Source organism: Salmo salar, chromosome 24, assembly GCF_965601325.2.
Source record: "Salmo salar chromosome 24, fSalSal1, whole genome shotgun sequence".
Lineage (NCBI taxonomy): Eukaryota > Metazoa > Chordata > Actinopteri > Salmoniformes > Salmonidae > Salmo > Salmo salar.
In genome coordinates, this window is record NC_138314.1 from 48,065,001 (window position 1) to 48,085,000 (window position 20,000).

The 20,000-nt window shown below is 46.2% G+C and overlaps 1 protein-coding gene across 1 annotated transcript in view; it reads right to left on the reverse strand.

Moving 5' to 3' along the window:
- Positions 1 to 20,000, reverse strand: part of LOC106585958 (PDZ domain-containing protein 2) — a 194,759-nt gene that overhangs the window by 45,384 nt on the left and 129,375 nt on the right. Inside the window, exon 8 of the mRNA XM_082968774.1 lies at positions 1,179 to 1,278. Coding sequence (XP_082824900.1) covers positions 1,179 to 1,278 — 100 coding nt within the window. The remainder of the gene's footprint in view (positions 1 to 1,178; positions 1,279 to 20,000) is intronic.

The following is a 20,000-nucleotide window of genomic DNA, read 5'->3' on the forward strand; positions in this document are numbered from 1 at the left end:
TACACATCACTACAACTAGGTCCTGGTTCAATAGCCTGTAGAGAAAACACAACTAGGTCCTGGTTCAATAGCCTGTAGAGAAAACACAACTAGGTCCTGGTTCAATAGCCTGACAGAAAACACAACTAGGTCCTGGTTCAATAGCCTGTAGAGAAAACACAACTAGGTCCTGGTTCAATAGCCTGACAGAAAACACAACTAGGTCCTGGTTCAATAGCCTGACAGAAAACACAACTAGGTCCTGGTTCAATAGCCTGTAGAGAAAACACAACTAGGTCCTGGTTCAATAGCCTGTAGAGAAAACACAACTAGGTCCTGGTTCAATAGCCTGACAGAAAACACAACTAGGTCCTGGTTCAATAGCCTGTAGAGAAAACACAACTAGGTCCTGGTTCAATAGCCTGTAGAGAAAACACAACTAGGTCCTGGTTCAATAGCCTGACAGAAAACACAACTAGGTCCTGGTTCAATAGCCTGTAGAGAAAACACAACTAGGTCCTGGTTCAATAGCCTGACAGAAAACACAACTAGGTCCTGGTTCAATAGCCTGTAGAGAAAACACAACTATGTCCTGTTTCAATAGCCTGACAGTAGATGTTGTTTGTTAAATTATCTTTTTAAACAGAAAATGAATTTTTTCTTCTTTCTTCTTCCTTCGCTGTGAGCGCTGAGTAGTTTTTTTTTTTTGCTGATTGAGGGAAAGGACATTGAGCGCCGCAGCGGTGCACGAAGACCGCTCTGTCAGCGCTGAGTGGGATTTCCAACTGCTTCGCTCCGCTGCCTGTTCAGGATGGTCGAGTAGCTGATGGTCGTAAACCTGCCTTGTTTTTACCTGGACCAGTTAACAGTGTAGCATGACTGACGGTGCGGCTAACAAGATTCACTCGGTTTTTCTATCTCTCTCTCTCTCTCTCTGTGTGTGTGTGTTTCTCTCTCTCTCTCTCTCTCTGTGTGTGTTTCTCTCTCTGTGTGTGTGTTTCTATCTCTCTCTCTCTCTGTGTGTTTCTATCTCTCTCTCTCTGTGTGTGTGTGTTTCTCTCTCTCTCTCTCTCTCTCTGTGTGTTTCTCTCTCTCTCTCTCTCTCTCTCTCTGTGTGTGTGTTTCTCTCTCTCTCTCTCTCTCTCTCTCTCTCTCTCTCTCTCTCTCTATATATATATATATATATTCCTCCCTCCTACCTTGTGATCTGGTCCTGAACTTCATGGATGTAGGAGAACGGCAGGTTCCTTTAGGTCCCTCCATCTGGCCTCGGTCCTCTAGCTTCTCCAGATCAGTCAGCTGCAAGAAGGAAACATCCCGGATTAGTGCTGCATGTCAAGAAGAAGATATCTGAGCCAGCACAGTCCAGTTCGGTTTGGCACACCAGTGTGACAAGGGTACATGGGAATCCATGAATCAATTCAAGTCCAGGATAGAGGAAAAAAATAAGATTTGATTATGTTTGGAGAGGTAACGAAGGATTGGATTTTGGATGTTTTGGTGGGATTACAGACATAATGGGTCTTATTAACCTGTTAGGGCTAGGGGGCAGTATTGACACGCCTGGATAAAAAACATACCCGATTTAATCTGGTTACCACTCCTACCCAGTAACTAGAATATGCATATACTTACTACATATGGATAGAAAACACCCTAAAGTTTCTAAAACTGTTTGAATGGTGTCTGTGAGTATAACAGAACTCAAATGGCAGGTCAAAACCTGAGAGATTCCTTTACAGGAAGTGGCCTGTCTGACCATTTCTGGAACTTCTTTTCCATCTCTATCTTTTACTAAGGATCTCTGCTCTAACGTGACACTTCCTACGTCGTCCATAGGCGCTCAGAGCCCGGGAAAAAACAGAATGTCGTCATCCCAGCCCCAGGCTGAAACACATTATCGCCTTTCTCAAGTGGCCGATCAAGGGACTCTGGGCTTATGCGCGTGACCCGACCGCCCCCGCCTTTGTGATTTTTTCCTCTGTTTGCCGAAAAGGAGATTCCCTGTCGGAATATTATCGCTTTTCTACGAGAAAAATGGCGTAAAAATTGATTTTAAACAGCGGTTGACATGCTTCGAAGTACGGTAATGGAATATTTAGAATTTTTTTGTCACGAATTGCGCCATGCGCACGACCCTTCTTTACCATTTCGGATAGTGTCTGGAACGCACGAACAAAACGCCGCTATTCGGATATAATGATGGATTATTTTGGACCAAACCAACATTTGTTATTGAAGTAGCAGTCCTGGGAGTGCATTCTGACGAAGACAACAAAAGGTAATCAAACTTTTATAATAGTAAATATGATTATGGTGAGTGCTAAACTTGCCGGGTGTCTAAATAGCTAGCCCGTGATGCCTGGGCTATGTACTTAGAATATTGCAAAATGTGCTTTCACCAAAAAGCTATTTTAAAATCGGACATATCGAGTGCATAGAGGAGGTCTGTATCTATAATTCTTAAAATAATTGTTATGCTTTTTGTGAACGTTTATCGTGAGTAATTTAGTAAAATGTTAGCGAATTCCCCGGAAGTTTGCGGGGGGTATGCTAGTTCTGAACGTCACATGCTAATGTAAAAAGCTGGTTTTTGATATAAATATGAACTTGATTGAACAAAACATGCATGTATTGTATAACATAATGTCCTAGGGTTGTCATCTGATGAAGATCATCAAAGGTGAGTGCTGCATTTAGCTGTCTTCTGGGTTTTGGTGACATTATATGCTGGCTTGAAAAATGGGTGTCTGATTATTTCTGGCTTGGTACTCTGCTGACATAATCTAATGTTTTGCTTTCGTTGTAAAGCCTTTTTGAAATCGGACAGTGTGGTTAGATTAACGAGAGTCTTGTCTTTAAATAGCTGTAAAATAGTCATATGTTTGAGAAATTGAAGTAATCGGATTTTTAAGGTTTTGAAAATCGCGCCACAGGCTTCAAGTGGCTGTTACGTAGGTGGGACGAATTCGTCCCGCCTAGCCCATAGAGGTTAACAGAAAACAGGAATCATTTTTCTCCTAAAGATTTCTAGAGGTTTACTTTTCTCTGACTGGCCAAACACTTGCCGAGAGCCAGAAGAATGTAGATCACGTCAGAGCCTTGTAAAAGTATTCACACCCTTTGATTTTTTCCAAATGTTGTTGTCTTACAACCCAAATTAAAATTTCATAAAATTTAGATTTTTTTTGGGGGGGGGGGGGGCACTGGTCTACAAACAATACCCCATAATGTCAAGTTTTACAAATTAATAAAAAATGAAAAGGCGAAATGTCTTGAGTCAATAAGTATTTAACCCCTTTGTTATGGGAAGTCTAAATTAGTTCAGGAGTAAAAATGTGCTGAACAAGTCACATAATAAGTTGGACTTCACTCCATGTTCAATAATAATGTTTAACATGATTTATGAATGACTACCTCATCTCTGTACCTCCACACATACAATTATCTGTAAGGTCCCTCAGTCGAGCAGGGAATTTCAAACACAGATTCAACCATAAAGACCAGGGAGGTTTTCCAATGCCTCGCAAAGAAGGTCACCTATTGGTAGATGGGTAAATTTTTTAAAAAGCAGACAATCTCTCCTCCTTCTGTGGACTTTATATGGTGGTTGGCAACCAACTGAACTGGAGTTTGGATCTCAGTTCATCTGTCAATCACCCACGTGAGTATATGCTCCTAACAACCAATGAGGAGATGGGAGAGGCGGGACTTGCAGTGAGTCAAGCGTCACAAATAGAACCAAGTTCTATTTTAGCGCTACTCAGACCCTCGCTAGCAGTGTTGGTGCAATGATTGACATTTATTTTGCGACGCAACGCATGTCGATTTCAGATCTCAGACTTGCTTTCAATGAGAGGTCGCCAAAAAAATAAAAATAAAAGTTACATATTTATCTTGAATACAAAAATGTTATGTTTGGGGCAAATCCAAGACATCACATTACTGAGTACCACTCTCCATATTTTCATAGTGGTGGCTTATTGGGTTAAGATGGTTATAATATGGATCATTTAGCACATGTATACATTTATGTACAGTACCTGTAAATAATAATAATATTAATAATAATATTAAACCTGATAAACCTGATAAACCTTCTCATTCAAGGGTTTTTCTTTAATAAAAAATAAATAAAAAAATCTACATTGTAGAATAATAGTGAAGACATCAAAACTATTAAATAACACATATGGAATCATGTAGTAAACCAAAAAAAGGTGTTAAACAAATCTAAATATTTTGTATATTTGAAATTCTTCAAAGTAGCCACCCTTTGCCTTGACGACAGCTTTGCACAACGTAAATAGTCCGGGTGGCCATTTGATTAATATCTTATATTCTTAACACCAATGTGAGAATGCTGTTCATTGACTACAGCTCAGCGTTCAACACAATAGTGCCCAATAAGCTCATCACAAAGCTAAGGACCCTGGGACTGAACACCTCCCTCTGCAACTGGATCCTGGACTTCCTGACGGGCCGCCCCCCAGGTGGTGAGGGTAGGTAGCAACACATCTGCCACGCTGATCCTCAACACAGGGGCCCCTCAGGGGTGCGTGCTCAGTCCCCTCCTGTACTCCCTGTTCACTCATGACTGCACGGCCAGGCACGACTCCAACACCATCATCAAGTTTGCTGACGACACAACGGTGTTAGGCCTGATCATCGACAACGATGAGACAGCCTATAGGGAGGAGGTCAGAGACCTGGCCGTGTGGTGCCAGGACAACAACCTCTCCCTCAACGTGATCAAGACAAAGGACATGATCGTGGACTACAGGAAAAGGTGGTCCGAGCACGCCCCCATTAACATCAACGGGGCTGTAGTGGAGCGGGTCGAGAATTTCAAGTTCCTTGGTGTCCACATCACCAACAAACTATCATGATCCAAACACACCAAGACAGTCGTGAAGAGGGCACGACAAAGCCTATTCCCCCTCAGGAAACTGAATAGATTTGACATGGGTCCTCAGATCCTCAAAAAGTTCTACAGCTGCACCATCAAGAGCATCCTGACTGGTTGCATCACTGCCTGGCCTCCGACCGCAAGGCACTACAGAGGGTAGTGCGTACGGCCCAGTACATCACTGGGGCCAAGCTTCTAGCCACCCAGGACCTCTACACCAGGCGGTGTCAGAGGAAGGCCCTAAAAATGATCAAAGACCCCAGCCACCCCAGTCATAGAACGTTCTCTCTGCTACCGCACGGCAAGCGGTACCGGAGCGCCAAGTCTAGGTCCAAGAGGCCTCTAAACAGCTTCTATCCCCAAGCCATAAGACTCCTGAACAGGTAATCAAATGGCTACCCGGACTATTTGCACATATTTCCTTCAGATTACACAGATCCACAAAGAATTAGAAAACAAACCCAATTTTGATAAACTCCCATATCTACTGGGTGAAACATCACAGTGTGACATCACAGCAGCAAGATGTGTGACCTGTTGCCACAAGAAAAGGGCAACCAGTGAAGAACAAACACCAATGTAAATATAACCCATACTGTTCATTTTTATTGCTTATTTCACTTTTGTTGATTATCTACTTCACTTGCTTTGGCAACGTTAACATATGTTTCCCATGACAATAAAGCCTTTAAATTGAATTGGGGGAGGAGGGAGGGAGGGAGGGAGAGAGAGAGAGAGAGAGAGAGAGAGAGAGAGAGAGAGAGAGAGAGAGGAGAGGGGGGAGAGAGAGGGAGAGGGGGGAGAGCAGCAGAGGAGAAGCAGAGAGGAGAGAGAGAGACGGGGAGACGGAGAGCAGGAGATAAAGACAGAGAGGAGAGGAGAGAAAGACGGGAGAGAGAGAGACAGAGAGAGACAGGAGAGAAAGACAGACAGAGAGAGGAGAGAAAGACAGAGGGAGAGATCCTAAGGGGACAGAACGTGACCTAATTCAGGCTAGGAGGTTAACCAGAGGTCATATACTGTAGAAGTGACTACTTTGAGGCAGTATGTGTGTGTGTGTGTGTGTGTGTGTGTGTGTGTGTGTGTGTGTGTGTGTGTGGTGAAGCGTGTGTGTGTGAGAGCGTGTGTGTGTGTGTGTGTGTGTGTGTGTACGTGCGTGCGTGCGTGCGTGTGTGGTGTGTGTGTGTGTGTGGTGTGTGCGTGTGTGCGTGTGTGTGTGTGTGTGTGTGTGTGTGTGTGTGTGTGTGGTGAAGTGTGTGTGTGTGTGTGTGTGGTGAAGTGTGTGTGTGTGTGCGTGTGAGTGCGTGTGAGTGTGTGTGTGCGTGTGTGCGTGCGTGCGTGCGTGCGTGTGCGTGCGTGCGTGCGTGCGTGTGTGCAGGGAGAGCGGCCTGCCAGCCCCCTGGAAGCCACACGACGTCTAGACGTATATAAGATACGACCATGCAGCGTTTCTGGACTGAACTAACTGGATAACTCTCTCTCTGGCCTTACCCTCTCTCCTTCCTCTCTCTCACCCTCTCCTTCCTCTCTGGCCCTCTATCTATCTCTCTCTTCTCTCTCCCTCCATACTTGTCTCCCTGTCTCTCTCTCTATTCTCTCTCCCTCCATACTTGTCTCTCTGTCTCTCTCTCTCCCTCCATACTTGTGTCCCTGTCTCTCTCTCTTCTCTCTCCCTCCATACTTGTCTCTCTGTCTCTCTCTCTTCTCTCTCCCTCCATACTTGTCTCTCTGTCTCTCTCTCTTCTCTCTCCCTCCATACTTGTCTCCCTGTCTCTCTCTCTTCTCTCTCCCTCCATACTTGTCTCCCTGTCTCTCTCTCTATTCTCTCTCCCTCCATACTTGTCTCTCTGTCTCTCTCTCTCCCTCCATACTTGTCTCCCTGTCTCTCTCTCTTCTCTCTCCCTCCATACTTGTCTCTCTGTCTCTCTCTCTATTCTCTCTCCCTCCATACTTGTCTCTCTGTCTCTCTCTCTCCCTCCATACTTGTCTCCCTGTCTCTCTCTCTTCTCTCTCCCTCCATACTTGTCTCTCTGTCATGATGAAACACTTATGTAACTGACATGGTAAACAACTACCATCCCCTCCGCTGGTGACTCTTCTTCTCCTCCTATTTTTCTCCTCTTCCTCCTCTTCTCCTCCAGTGGAAACAGTCCAGCCACTGTGTAAAACTCACTCTCTCTCCTCCTCCATCTCAACTGTGATTAGGAGTGCCACTAAGATACTTACTAACCAGGTCAAGGTAGCTCTATTCTCCCCATCTGACTGTCAACATGATGCTAATAGAATTAGCTATGATTCAGGTTAAGGTTGTTCTAGAATAATCTCTAAATATGTGTGTGATAATGTGTGTGATAATATGTGTGATAATCATGTGTGATAATGTGTCTGATAATGTCTGTGATAATGTGTGTGATAGTCGTGGGCGATAATGAGTGTGATAATGTGGGTGATAATGTGTCTGAAATCGTGTGTGATAATGTGTGAGATAATGTGGTGTGATAATGTGTCTGATCATGTGGGTGATAATGTGTGACGATAATGTGTGTGATAACGTGTGTGATAATGTGGATGATAATGTGGGTGATAATCATGTGTGTGATAATGTGTCTGATACATGTGTGTGATAATGTGTCTGAAATGCGTGTGATAGGGGGGATACTCGTGTGATAATGTGGGCGATAATCATGTGTGTGATAGTGTGGGCGATAATGTGTGTGATAATGTGGATGATAATGTGGTGCGATAATATGTGTGATAATGTGGACGATAATCATGTGTGTGATAATGTGTGAGATAGTGTGGGCGATAATGTGTGTGATAATGTAGGCGATAATGTGGGTGATAACGCGTCTGATAGCGTGGGTGATAACGTGTGCGATAATGTAGGTGATAATGTGGTTGAGAATGCATCCGATAATGTGGGTGATAATGTGTCTGTCTGTTGAAGGAGTTGACAGAGTTCTGTGCTGAGTATCTCCTGGTTTTAATATGGTACTGATGTGATAAAGTGTTGATCAGGGAGTTGTCGCTGTCAGAACGTTTGAAGAGTTTTCTCCTGGCTGACTTGTTTTCATAACGATGACTGCCTGGGGGTTTTGACAAACCCCCTCAACACCTTCTTTCCCTCTCTCTTCTGCAACTCGAGAGACGCCGGCGTGACAGTCACAGATGTGCAGTGTTTGTGTGTGTCGGTGTCTGTCTGTCTGTCTGTCTGTCTGTCTGTCTGTCTGTCTGTCTGTCTGTCTGTCTGTCTGTCTGTCTGTCTGTCTGTCTGTCTGTCTGTCTGTCTGTCTCTGTGTGTGTGTGTGTGTGTGTGTGTGTGTGTGTGTGTGTGTGTGTGTGTGTGTGTGTGTGTGTGTGTGTGTGTGTTTGTCCTATCCACCAGTTCTAATTCCACCTCCCTGTTCTGTTGTTTTCGCTCCCTCTCTTCAAACCACGTTAAAGACCTAATGCAGCCGATTATATATCAATATCAAATAATTTCTGGGTAACAATAAGTACTTTACTGTAGATTTAATTAAGTTCCTTACTGTAGATTTAATTAAGTACCTTACTGTAGATTTAATTAAGTACCTTACTGTAGATTCAATTAAGTACCTTACTGTAGATTCAATTAAATACCTTACTGTAGATTTAATTAAGTTCCTTACTTTAGATTTAATTAAGTTCCTTACTGTAGATTTAATTAAGTACCTTATACTGTAGATTTAATTAAGTACCTTACTGTAGATTCAATTAAGTACCTTACTGTAGATTCAATAAATACCTTACTGTAGATTTAATTAAGTTCCTTACTGTAGATTAAATTAACACCTTACTGTAGATTCAATAAGTACCTTACTGTAGATTCAATTAAGTTCCTTACTGTAGATTCAATTAAGTACCTTACTGTAGATTTCCATAAAAATTGGCAAAAATAGCTCTTTTAGCAAATATTTTTTAAATTAGAACATTTTTTTACTTACAGTCACACAAACAATAACTACATCTCCTCTGTCCAGACCCCTAGTACCCTAAACAATGACTACATCTCCTCTGTCCAGACCCCTAGTACCCTAAACAATGACTACATCTCCTCTGTCCAGACCCCTAGTACCCTAAACAATGACTACATCTCCTCTGTCCAGACCCCTAGTACCCTAAACAATGGCTACATCTCCTCTGTCCAGACCCCTAGTACCCTAAACAATGACTACATCTCCTCTGTCCAGACCCCTAGTACCCTAAACAATGACTACATCTCCTCTGTCCAGACCCACATGGACACTCCTCCATCCCTAGTACCTGCATTATTGTTTGCCACTTGGCCTTAAATTGTATCAATTCATTTTTCTCTGTCATCCATGCTATTTCAATAATAATTAATTACGTTTTTCCATTGTGTTAATGATGGCAGATAGAAAAAAAAAGTTCAAGATGAGAATAGAATCTTCCAGCCCATTAGGTATCTCACTACACCCGCATATGTCATGTCTAGAAATATGCAGACAGACGGATGAAAAGTTAGTTTACATTGTAAAACTTCTGACAGCCAATTTTCTAGCTCCGCCCATAACTTTATGACGTCATAACATTCCCAGAAGGATTATTGAGTCATTATTAGTTTTACATATAAGACATGGCTCTGCCGTTGTTCTGTAGAATTAGTGAATTTTGTTTCTTGTATAATAAATTATATATATATAAATATTTGTTTATTTTACATTTTAATTAACTGTATTTGATGTTTTCGTTAGTTATGCTCCAAATTTTCCTCCATTTTGTGCCAACATCAGTTCAATTTTTAAGTCTTGGTTCTAATAGTTACATTTTTTTCTAAGAGGTTGTCAGTTAGATAGGCTCTTTGCAAGGTTTTGTATATCTTCCCTATCATATGAACATAATTTTCTGACTCAAATAAGATTCCCTCAAGGTTGCTCTGATGTCCAAAATATTTAAAATCTTTTACTTTGTATGTATTTCAAACTATCTACATCGGTCAGTCCAAAATTACTTTTTAATTCTGTCATGGAAATACATGTATTTCCCATTACCAAGTTATATATGTGGGCATATTTACCGGTGAATTTTGAAAAGCTATCCAAGGATTGTTCCATAAGGTTGTGTATCTAGGGAGTGATACTGGTTCTTATAGAATCCGTTTCATTTTCGTCATTATTGTTATAGTGTTCTTAACTATGAAATTGTTCATGTTCTCTGCTTTATCCTGTGAAAACAGACACGTAAAAATATTCTGGGGATGAACATGAGCATCTTCAATATGTTCCCATTGTTCCTCATAGATTATTTAACTTTATGTCGCAACTAAAAGCCCTGGATGGTGAGTGGATACAATTCCAAGTCTGGAAGGTAAAAACCTCAGTCTTAGGAAGATATAAAACTTTCCTTTTTATTCTAAATATTTTATTTGCACAAAGTCTGTGATGACCGAGTATACTTTTAAAAGAATGTCTTCGGTGGGGTAATTGGTATTACCGAAAATAAATACAAAAACTGGGAGCCTTGCCATTCTAAAGAGGTTTATTCTACCTGCAAGATTGATGGGAAGATTATTGCATTTAATTTGATCTGATTTCATATTGTTGAGTAATGGAATACAATTATCTTTATATATGTGTTGTTTGTTGTCACTTATAAAGCATCCAAAATATTTAAAACATTTTGTGGTCCACTTAAAGCTGTAGATCGTGAGTTATTATTTTCCTTTTTATTATTATGTATATCCTGAGATTTTAAGAGTATTCTGAAAATATATTTTAGCAAAGGGGGCATTGAGTTTTCAATATTGGTCAGGTTTATCAGGAGATCAAACACAAATAAGTTTAGTTTATATTCATGTTGACCAATACTGATACCTGTTACGTCTGGGTCCCGTCTAATTCTTTCTGCAAGCGGTTCAATTGCCAGTACAAACAGGAGAGGGGAGAGGGGACATCCCTGTCTTGTTCCGTTTTCTAAAGCATGTAATATTTGTGTATATTTTTTTTGCTTTAGGAAATGTATGCAATATTTTTATTAAATGTATTATTTTCAGCATTCAAGACGGTTTTCGGCAGACGTCATTATTGATACAGTATTGTATTCAACTGAAACATGTTCTTGTATTGGTAAGTGTCTATTTTTAATAAACCTGTTTGATTGATATGTATCAAGTCTGGTCAGTCTTTTTGCCATTCTATTGCTTGTCAGCTTTGTTATTATTTTAAAATGTCACAATTTATTAAACTCTAACAGATTTTCCTGGTTTTAATATAACTGAAATAACAGTTTGATACATGGAACTAGGAAGTACTGAGTTGATCGACGTGTGTTGTCATTTGTGTAAATAGGGGGGCTACTCTGTCACAAAGTATTTATTTTATTTAACCTTTATTTAAGTAGGCAAGTCAGTTATGAACACATTATTATTGACAGGAACAGTGGGTTAACTGCCTTGTTCAGGGATAGAACGACAGATTTTTACCTTGTCAACTCAGGGATTTGATCAAGAAACCTTTCAGTTACACGGAGAAAAGCACCAGGAATGGATGGCTTTAGAGCTCCTAACCACTAGGCTACCTGCCGCCTCTACACTCTAACCACTAGGCTACCTGCCGCCTCTACACTCTAACCACTAGGCTACCTGCCGCCTCTACACTCTAACCACTAGGCTACCTGCCGCCTCTACACTCTAACCACTAGGCTAACTGCCGCCTCTACACTCTAACCACTAGGCTACCTGCCGCCTCTACACTCTAACCACTAGGCTACCTGCCGCCTCTACACTCTAACCACTAGGCTACCTGCCGCCCCTACACTCTAACCACTAGGCTACCTGCCGCCCCTACACTCTAACCACTAGGCTACCTGCCTCCTCTACACTCTAACCACTAGGCTACCTGCCGCCCCTCCACTCTAACCACTAGGCTACCTGCCGCCCCTCCACTCTAACCACTAGGCTACCTGCCGCCCCTCCACTCTAACCACTAGGCTACCTGCCGCCCCTCCACTCTAACCACTAGGCTACCTGCCGCCCCTCCACTCTAACCACTAGGCTACCTGCCGCCCCTACACTCTAACCACTAGGCTACCTGCCGCCCCTCCACTCTAACCACTAGGCTACCTGCCGCCCCTCCACTCTAACCACTAGGCTACCTGCCTCCTCTACACTCTAACCACTAGGCTACCTGCCGCCCCTCCACTCTAACCACTAAGCTACCTGCCGCCCCTCCACTCTAACCACTAGGCTACCTGCCGCCCCTCCACTCTAACCACTAGGCTATCTGCCGCCCCTCCACTCTAACCACTAGGCTACCTGCCTCCTCTACACTCTAACCACTAGGCTACCTGCCGCCCCTCCACTCTAACCACTAGGCTACCTGCCGCCCCTCCACTCTAACCACTAGGCTACCTGCCGCCCCTACACTCTAACCACTAGGCTACCTGCCGCCCCTCCACTCTAACCACTAGGCTACCTGCCGCCCCTCCACTCTAACCACTAGGCTACCTGCCACCCCTCCACTCTAAGCACTAGGCTATCTGCCGCCCCTCCACTCTAACCACTAGGCTACCTGCCTCCTCTACACTCTAACCACTAGGCTACCTGCCGCCCCTCCACTCTAACCACTAGGCTACCTGCCGCCCCTCCACTCTAACCACTAGGCTACCTGCCGCCCCTACACTCTAACCACTAGGCTACCTGCCGCCCCTCCACTCTAACCACTAGGCTACCTGCCGCCCCTCCACTCTAACCACTAGGCTACCTGCCACCCCTCCACTCTAAGCACTAGGCTACCTGCCTCCTCTACACTCTAAGCACTAGGCTACCTGCCGCCCCTCCCTACACTCTAACCACTAGGCTACCTGCCTCCTCTCCACTCTAACCACTAGGCTACCTGCCGCCCCTCCACTCTAACCACTAGGCTACCTGCCTCCTCTACACTCTAGCCACTAGGCTACCTGCCTCCTCTACACTCTAACCACTAGGCTACCTGCCACCTCTACACTCTAACCACTAGGCTACCTGCCCCCTCTCCACTCTAACCACTAGGCTACCTGCCTCCTCTACACTCTAACCACTAGGCTACCTGCCGCCCCTCCACTCTAACCACTAGGCTACCTGCCGCCCCTCCACTCTAACCACTAGGCTACCTGCCACCTCTACACTCTAACCACTAGGCTACCTGCCTCCTCTACACTATAACCACTAGGCTACCTGCCGCCCCTCCACTCCAACCACTAGGCTACCTGCCACCTCTACACTCTAACCACTAGGCTACCTGCCTCCTCTACACTATAACCACTAGGCTACCTGCCGCCCCTCCACTCTAACCACTAGGCTACCTGCCACCTCTACACTATAACCACTAGGCTACCTGCCGCCCCTCCACTCTAACCACTAGGCTAACTGCCACCCCTACACTCTAACCACTAGGCTACCTGCCTCCTCTACACTCTAACCACTAGGCTACCTGCCTCCTCTACACTCTAACCACTAGGCTACCTGCCTCCTCTACACTCTAACCACTAGGCTACCTGCCTCCTCTACACTCTAACCACTAGTCTACCTGCCTCCTCTACACTCTAACCACTAGGCTACCTGCCTCCTCTACACTCTAACCACTAGGCTACCTGCCTCCTCTACACTCTAACCACTAGGCTACCTGCCACCTCTACACTCTAACCACTAGGCTACCTGCCACCTCTACACTCTAACCACTAGGCTACCTGCCACCTCTACACTCTAACCACTAGGCTACCTGCCACCTCTACACTCTAACCACTAGGCTACCTGCCTCCTCTACACTCTAACCACTAGTCTACCTGCCTCCTCTACACTCTAACCACTAGGCTACCTGCCTCCCCTCCACTCTAACCACTAGGCTACCTGCCTCCTCTACACTCTAACCACTAGTCTACCTGCCACCTCTACACTCTAACCACTAGGCTACCTGCCGCCCCTACACTCTAACCACTAGGCTACCTGCCGCCCCTACACTCTAACCACTAGGCTACCTGCCACCTCTACACTCCAACCACTAGGCTACCTGCCTCCTCTACACTCTAACCACTAGGCTACCTGCCACCTCTACACTCTAACCACTAGGCTACCTGCCTCCTCTACACTCTAACCACTAGGCTACCTCCCACCTCTACACTCTAACCACTAGGCTACCTGCCACCTCTACACTCTAACCACTAGGCTACCTGCCTCCTCTACACTCTAACCACTAGTCTACCTGCCTCCTCTACACTCTAACCACTAGGCTACCTGCCTCCTCTACACTCTAACCACTAGTCTACCTGCCACCCCTCCACTCTAACCACTAGGCTACCTGCCACCTCTACACTCTAACCACTAGGCTACCTGCCTCCTCTACACTCTAACCACTAGTCTACCTGCCTCCTCTACACTCTAACCACTAGTCTACTAGGTTGGAGTCATTAAAACTAGTTTTTCAACCACTCCACAAATTTCTTATTAACAAACTATAGTTTTGGCAAGTCGGTTAGGAAAATTCCAGAAAATGATGTCATGGCTTTAGAAGCTTCTGATAGGCTAATTGACATCATTTGAGTCAATTGGAGGTGTACCTGTGGATATATTTCAAGGCCTACCTTCCAACTCAGTGCCTCTTTACTTGACATCATGGGAAAATCAAAAGAAATCAGCCAAGACCTCAGAAAAACAATTGTCTGGTTCATCCTTGGGATTTCCAAATGCCTGAAGGTACCACGTTCATCTGTACAAACAATAGTACGCAAGTATAAACACCATGGGACCACGCAGCCGTCATACCGCTCAAATGATGTCACTTAGCCAGTCAGTGTAGATGAATTGGAGGAGACGGCTTAAAGAAGGATTTTGAAGCCTTGAGACAATTGAGACATGGATTGTGTACGTGTCCCATTCAGAGGATAAAAAACGTTTTGAATGGGTTGAGGTAGTAGGTGACAGGCAAACCGGATTGTGTCAAGAACTGCAAAGCTGCTGGGTTTTTCCACTCTCAACAGTTTCCTGTGTGTATCAAGAATAGTCCACCATCCAAAAGGACATCCAGCCAACTGGACACAACTGTGGGGAGGATTGGAGTCAACATGGGGCCAGCATCCCTGTGGAACGCTTTAGACACCTTGTAGAGTCCCATACTCCAACGAATTGAGGCTGTTCTGAGGGCAAAAGGGGGTGCAACTCAATATTAGGAAGGTGTTCCTAATGTTTTGTACACTCAGTGTAGATTGTATAATAGAAAATAGAAATAGATAAAATAGATTGTATTTTCAAACAGCAACTATCAGGATATAACACTGATCAAATTGTGTCACACATTTACAGTGTTAGTTTCATCAGCTGTTGATACAATATGATATAAAACACAGGAAAAAACAGAATTTTGACTGCATTGGGCCTTTAACCAGCCATCTAAAAGTATCTGACAGTCATTTTCATAGAGAGACAGAGAGGGAGGAGAGAGACAGAGGGAGATAGAGAAGGAGGAAAGAGAGAGAGAGAGAGAGAGAGAGAGGGATACAGAGACAGAGAGAGATGTATAGAGAGAGAGAGGGAGGTTAATGAGAGAGAGGGAGGATAAAGAGAGAGAGAGAGAGAGAGAGAGAGAGAGAGAGAGAGGGATACAGAGACAGAGAGAGATGTATAGAGAGAGAGAGGGAGGAGAATGAGAGAGAGGGAGGATAAAGAGAGAGAGAGAGAGAGAGAGAGAGAGAGAGAGAGAGAGAGAGGGGGATACAGAGACAGAGAGAGATGTATAGAGAGAGAGAGGGAGGAGAATGAGAGAGAGGGAGGATAAAGAGAGAGAGAGAGAGAGAGAGAGAGGGAGGAGAGAGACCCAGGCCTTGTGAGTGTACCCATATCATTTCCAAACCCACCAGAAACCCACTCCAGAGTCCTCGCAGCGAAGCACTCAGCCTCCACGGGGGGGCACGGCAGACTACTCAGTGACTGGTCTGGACAGATCAATGGAGTGTCTATGGTCACCAGAGTGCCTTCATGAAAACACAAAACATCCACCCTCTGAGAATGAGTGGCTGGTTCCAAACCAGTGGGACGCTGAGGGATTAGTGGTGGATTTGTGAGCAGGAAAACAACAGTAAACATGTGAGGGAATAGTTTATTTCTAAACTGTTTTCATACAGTAGTGATTCAGAGGAGACAGGGGAAGGAGAGGAGGGAGAGAGGGAGGGAGAGAGAGAGGGAGGGAGAGAGAGAGAGAGAGGAGAGAGAGAGAGAGAGAGAGAGAGGAGAGAGAGAAAGGAGGGAGGGAGGGAGGGAGGGAGGGAGGAGAGAGAGAGAGAAAGAAGGAGGGAGGGAGGGAGGAAAGAGAGAGGGGGAGAGGGAGGAGAGAGAGAGGGAGGAGAGAGAGAGGAAGGAGAGAGAGAAAGAAGGAGGTAGGGAGAGAGGGAGTTGAGGGAGGAGAGAGAGAGAGGAGAGAAAGAGGGAGGGAGGAGAGAGAGGGAGGAGAGAGGAGAGAGAGAGAGAGAGGGAGGAGAGAGAGGGAGGAGAGAGAGGGGGGAGGGAGGAGAGAGAGAGAGGGAGGAGAGAGAGAGGGAGAGAGAGAGAGGGAGGAGAGAGAGAGAGGAGAGAGGGAGAGACGGAGTTGAGGGAGGAGAGAGAGAGAGAGAGGAGAGAGAGGAGAGAGAGACAGAGAGAGACAGAGACAGAGAGAGAGAGACAGAGAGTGAGAGTGAGCCTGTCCTGACCAATTGAGAAGAAGCTCCATCCTTCCACACTCTTGTGTTACTGACTTGTTGCACCCTCGACAACCACTGTGATTATTATTATCTGACCCTGCTGGTCATCTATGAACATTTGAACATCTTGGCCATGTTCTGTTATAATCTCCACCCTGCACAGCCAGAAGAGAACTGGCCACCCCTCATAGCCTGGTTCCTCTCTAGGTTTCTTCCTAGGTTTTGGCCTTTCTAGGGAGTTTTTCCTAGCCACCGTGCTTCTACACCTGCATTGCTTGCTGTTTGGGGTTTTAGGCTGGGTTTCTGTACTTCACTTTGAGATATCAGCTGATGTAAGAAGGGCTATATAAATACATTTGATTTGAATTTGATTTGATTCCAACGTTTCCCTAACGAATCCTGTCAACAGGCAGGTGACCCACCAAGCCAGACCGCTATAGATAACCACCCATCCTGGGGGATGACCACCCATCCTTGGGGGATGACCACCCATCCTTGAGGATGACCACCCATCCTTGAGGATGACCACCCATCCTTGAGGATGACCACCCATCCTTGGGGATGACCACCCATCCTTGGGGGATAACCACCCATCCTTGAGGATGACCACCCATCCTTGGGGGATGACCACCCATCCTTGGGGGTGACCACCCATCCTGGGGGTGACCACCCATCCTGGGGGATAACCACCCATCCTTGGAGGATGACCACCCATCCTTGGGGGATGACCACCCATCCTTGGGGGTGACCACCCATCCTTGGGGATGACCACCCATCCTTGGGGGATGACCACCCATCCTTGGGGGTGACCACCCATCCTTGGGGGATGACCACCCATCCTTGGGGGATGACCACCCATCCTTGGGGGTGACCACCCATCCTTGAGGATGACCACCCATCCTTGAGGATGACCACCCATCCTTGGGGGTGACCACCCATCCTTGGGGGTGACCACCCATCCTTGGGGGATGACCACCCATCCTTGGGGGATGACCACCCATCCTTGGGGGATGACCACCCATCCTTGGGGGTGACCACCCATCCTTGGAGGATGACCACCCATCCTTGGGGGTGACCACCCATCCTTGGGGGTGACCACCCATCCTTGGGGGTGACCACCCATCCTTGGGGGTGACCACCCATCCTTGAGGATGACCACCCATCCTTGAGGATGACCACCCATCCTTGGGGGTGACCACCCATCCTTGGGGGATGACCACCCATCCTTGGGGGTGACCACCCATCCTTGGGGGATGACCACCCATCCTTGGGGGATGACCACCCATCCTTGGGGGTGACCACCCATCCTTGGGGGATGACCACCCATCCTTGGGGGTGACCACCCATCCTTGGGGGTGACCACCCATCCTTGGGGGATGACCACCCATCCTTGAGGATGACCACCCATCCTTGAGGATGACCACCCATCCTTGGGGGTGACCACCCATCCTTGAGGATGACCACCCATCCTTGAGGATGACCACCCATCCTTGGGGGGCAGAAAAACTGCTGATGAACCTGAGAGAATAGTTTTTTTTTTGGTGCCACTAAGAACAGAAGAGCTGTCGGCCCACTTTAAGAATATAGAAAACGGAGGAAGAAGAGGAGAGGCAGCGTGAAGAAGCATACAGGTCGTTCGTGGCTCCAAGCAGGTAGAGATCTGCAACATATCCTGTAGAGATAACAACCCCTCTACAAGAAGTGTCCCTGTAACCCCACACACCCACTACACACCCACTACACACACCCACTACACACACCCACTACACACCCACTACACACCGACTACACACCCACTACACACACCCACGACACACCAACTACACAAACCCACTACACACCCACTACACACACCCACTACACACCCACTACACACCCACTACACACACCCACTACACACCCACTACACACACCCACTACACACCCACTACACATCCACTACACACCCACCCACTACACACCCACTACACACACCCACTACACACCCACTACACACACCCAGTACACACCCAGTACACACCCACTACACACCCACTACACACCCACTACACACACCCACTACACACACCCACTACACACCCACTACACACACCCACTACACACCCAGTACAGACACCCACTACACACACCCACTACACACCCACTACACACACCCACTACACACCCACTACACACACCCACTACACACCCACTACACACCCACTACACACACCCAGTACACACCCAGTACACACCCAGTACACACCCACTACACACCCACTACACACACCCACTACACACACCCACTACACACCCACTACACACACCCACTACACACCCAGTACAGACACCCACTACACACACCCACTACACACCCACTACACACACCCACTACACACCCACTACACACACCCACTACACACCCACTACACACCCACTACACACCCAGTACAGACACCCAGACACCCTACGCTCCAGCCCAAACACTGCATTGCCCTCGCACTCATCCGACGGCTGTCCCATCTGTCTGTTGGCTTCAGGTAGTGTGAGATGGAGACACCAGGTGAACGCTTGGACAGCAGGGCTAACAAAACAGACAGCACTCCTCACAAGACACACATACCGTAGTGGGTAGAGAGAGGCTCATACCGTAGTGGGTAGACAGACACACATACCGTAGTGGGTAGACAGACACACATACCGTAGTGGGTAGAGAGGACACACATACCGTAGTGGGTAGACAGACACACATACCGTAGTGGGTAGAGAGACACACACACCGTAGTGGGTAGAGAGAGACACATACCGTAGTGGGTAGACAGACACACATACCGTAGTGGTTAGACAGACACACATACCGTAGTGGGTAGACAGACACACATACCATAGTGGGTAGAGAGAGACACACATACCGTAGTGGGTAGAGAGGACACACATACCGTAGTGGGTAGAGAGGACACACATACCGTAGTGGGTAGAGAGACACACACACCGTAGTGTGTAGACAGACACACATACCGTAGTGGGTAGACACACATACCGTAGAGGGTAGAGAGACATACCGTAGTGGGTAGAGAGAGACACACATACCGTAGTGGGTAGAGAGGACACACATACTGTAGTGGGTAGAGAGAGACACATACCGTAGTGGGTAGAGAGAGACACATACCGTAGTGGGTAGAGAGACACATACCGTAGTGGGTAGAGAGAGACACATACCGTAGTGGGTAGAGAGAGACACACATACCGTAGTGGGTAGAGAGACACACATACCGTAGTGGGTAGATAGACACACATACCATAGTGGGTAGAAAGACACACATACCATAGTAGGTAGAGACACACATACCGTAGTGGGTAGACAGACATACCGTAGTGGGTAGACAGACACACATACCGTAGTGGGTAGACAGACACACATACCGTAGTGGGTAGAGAGACACAC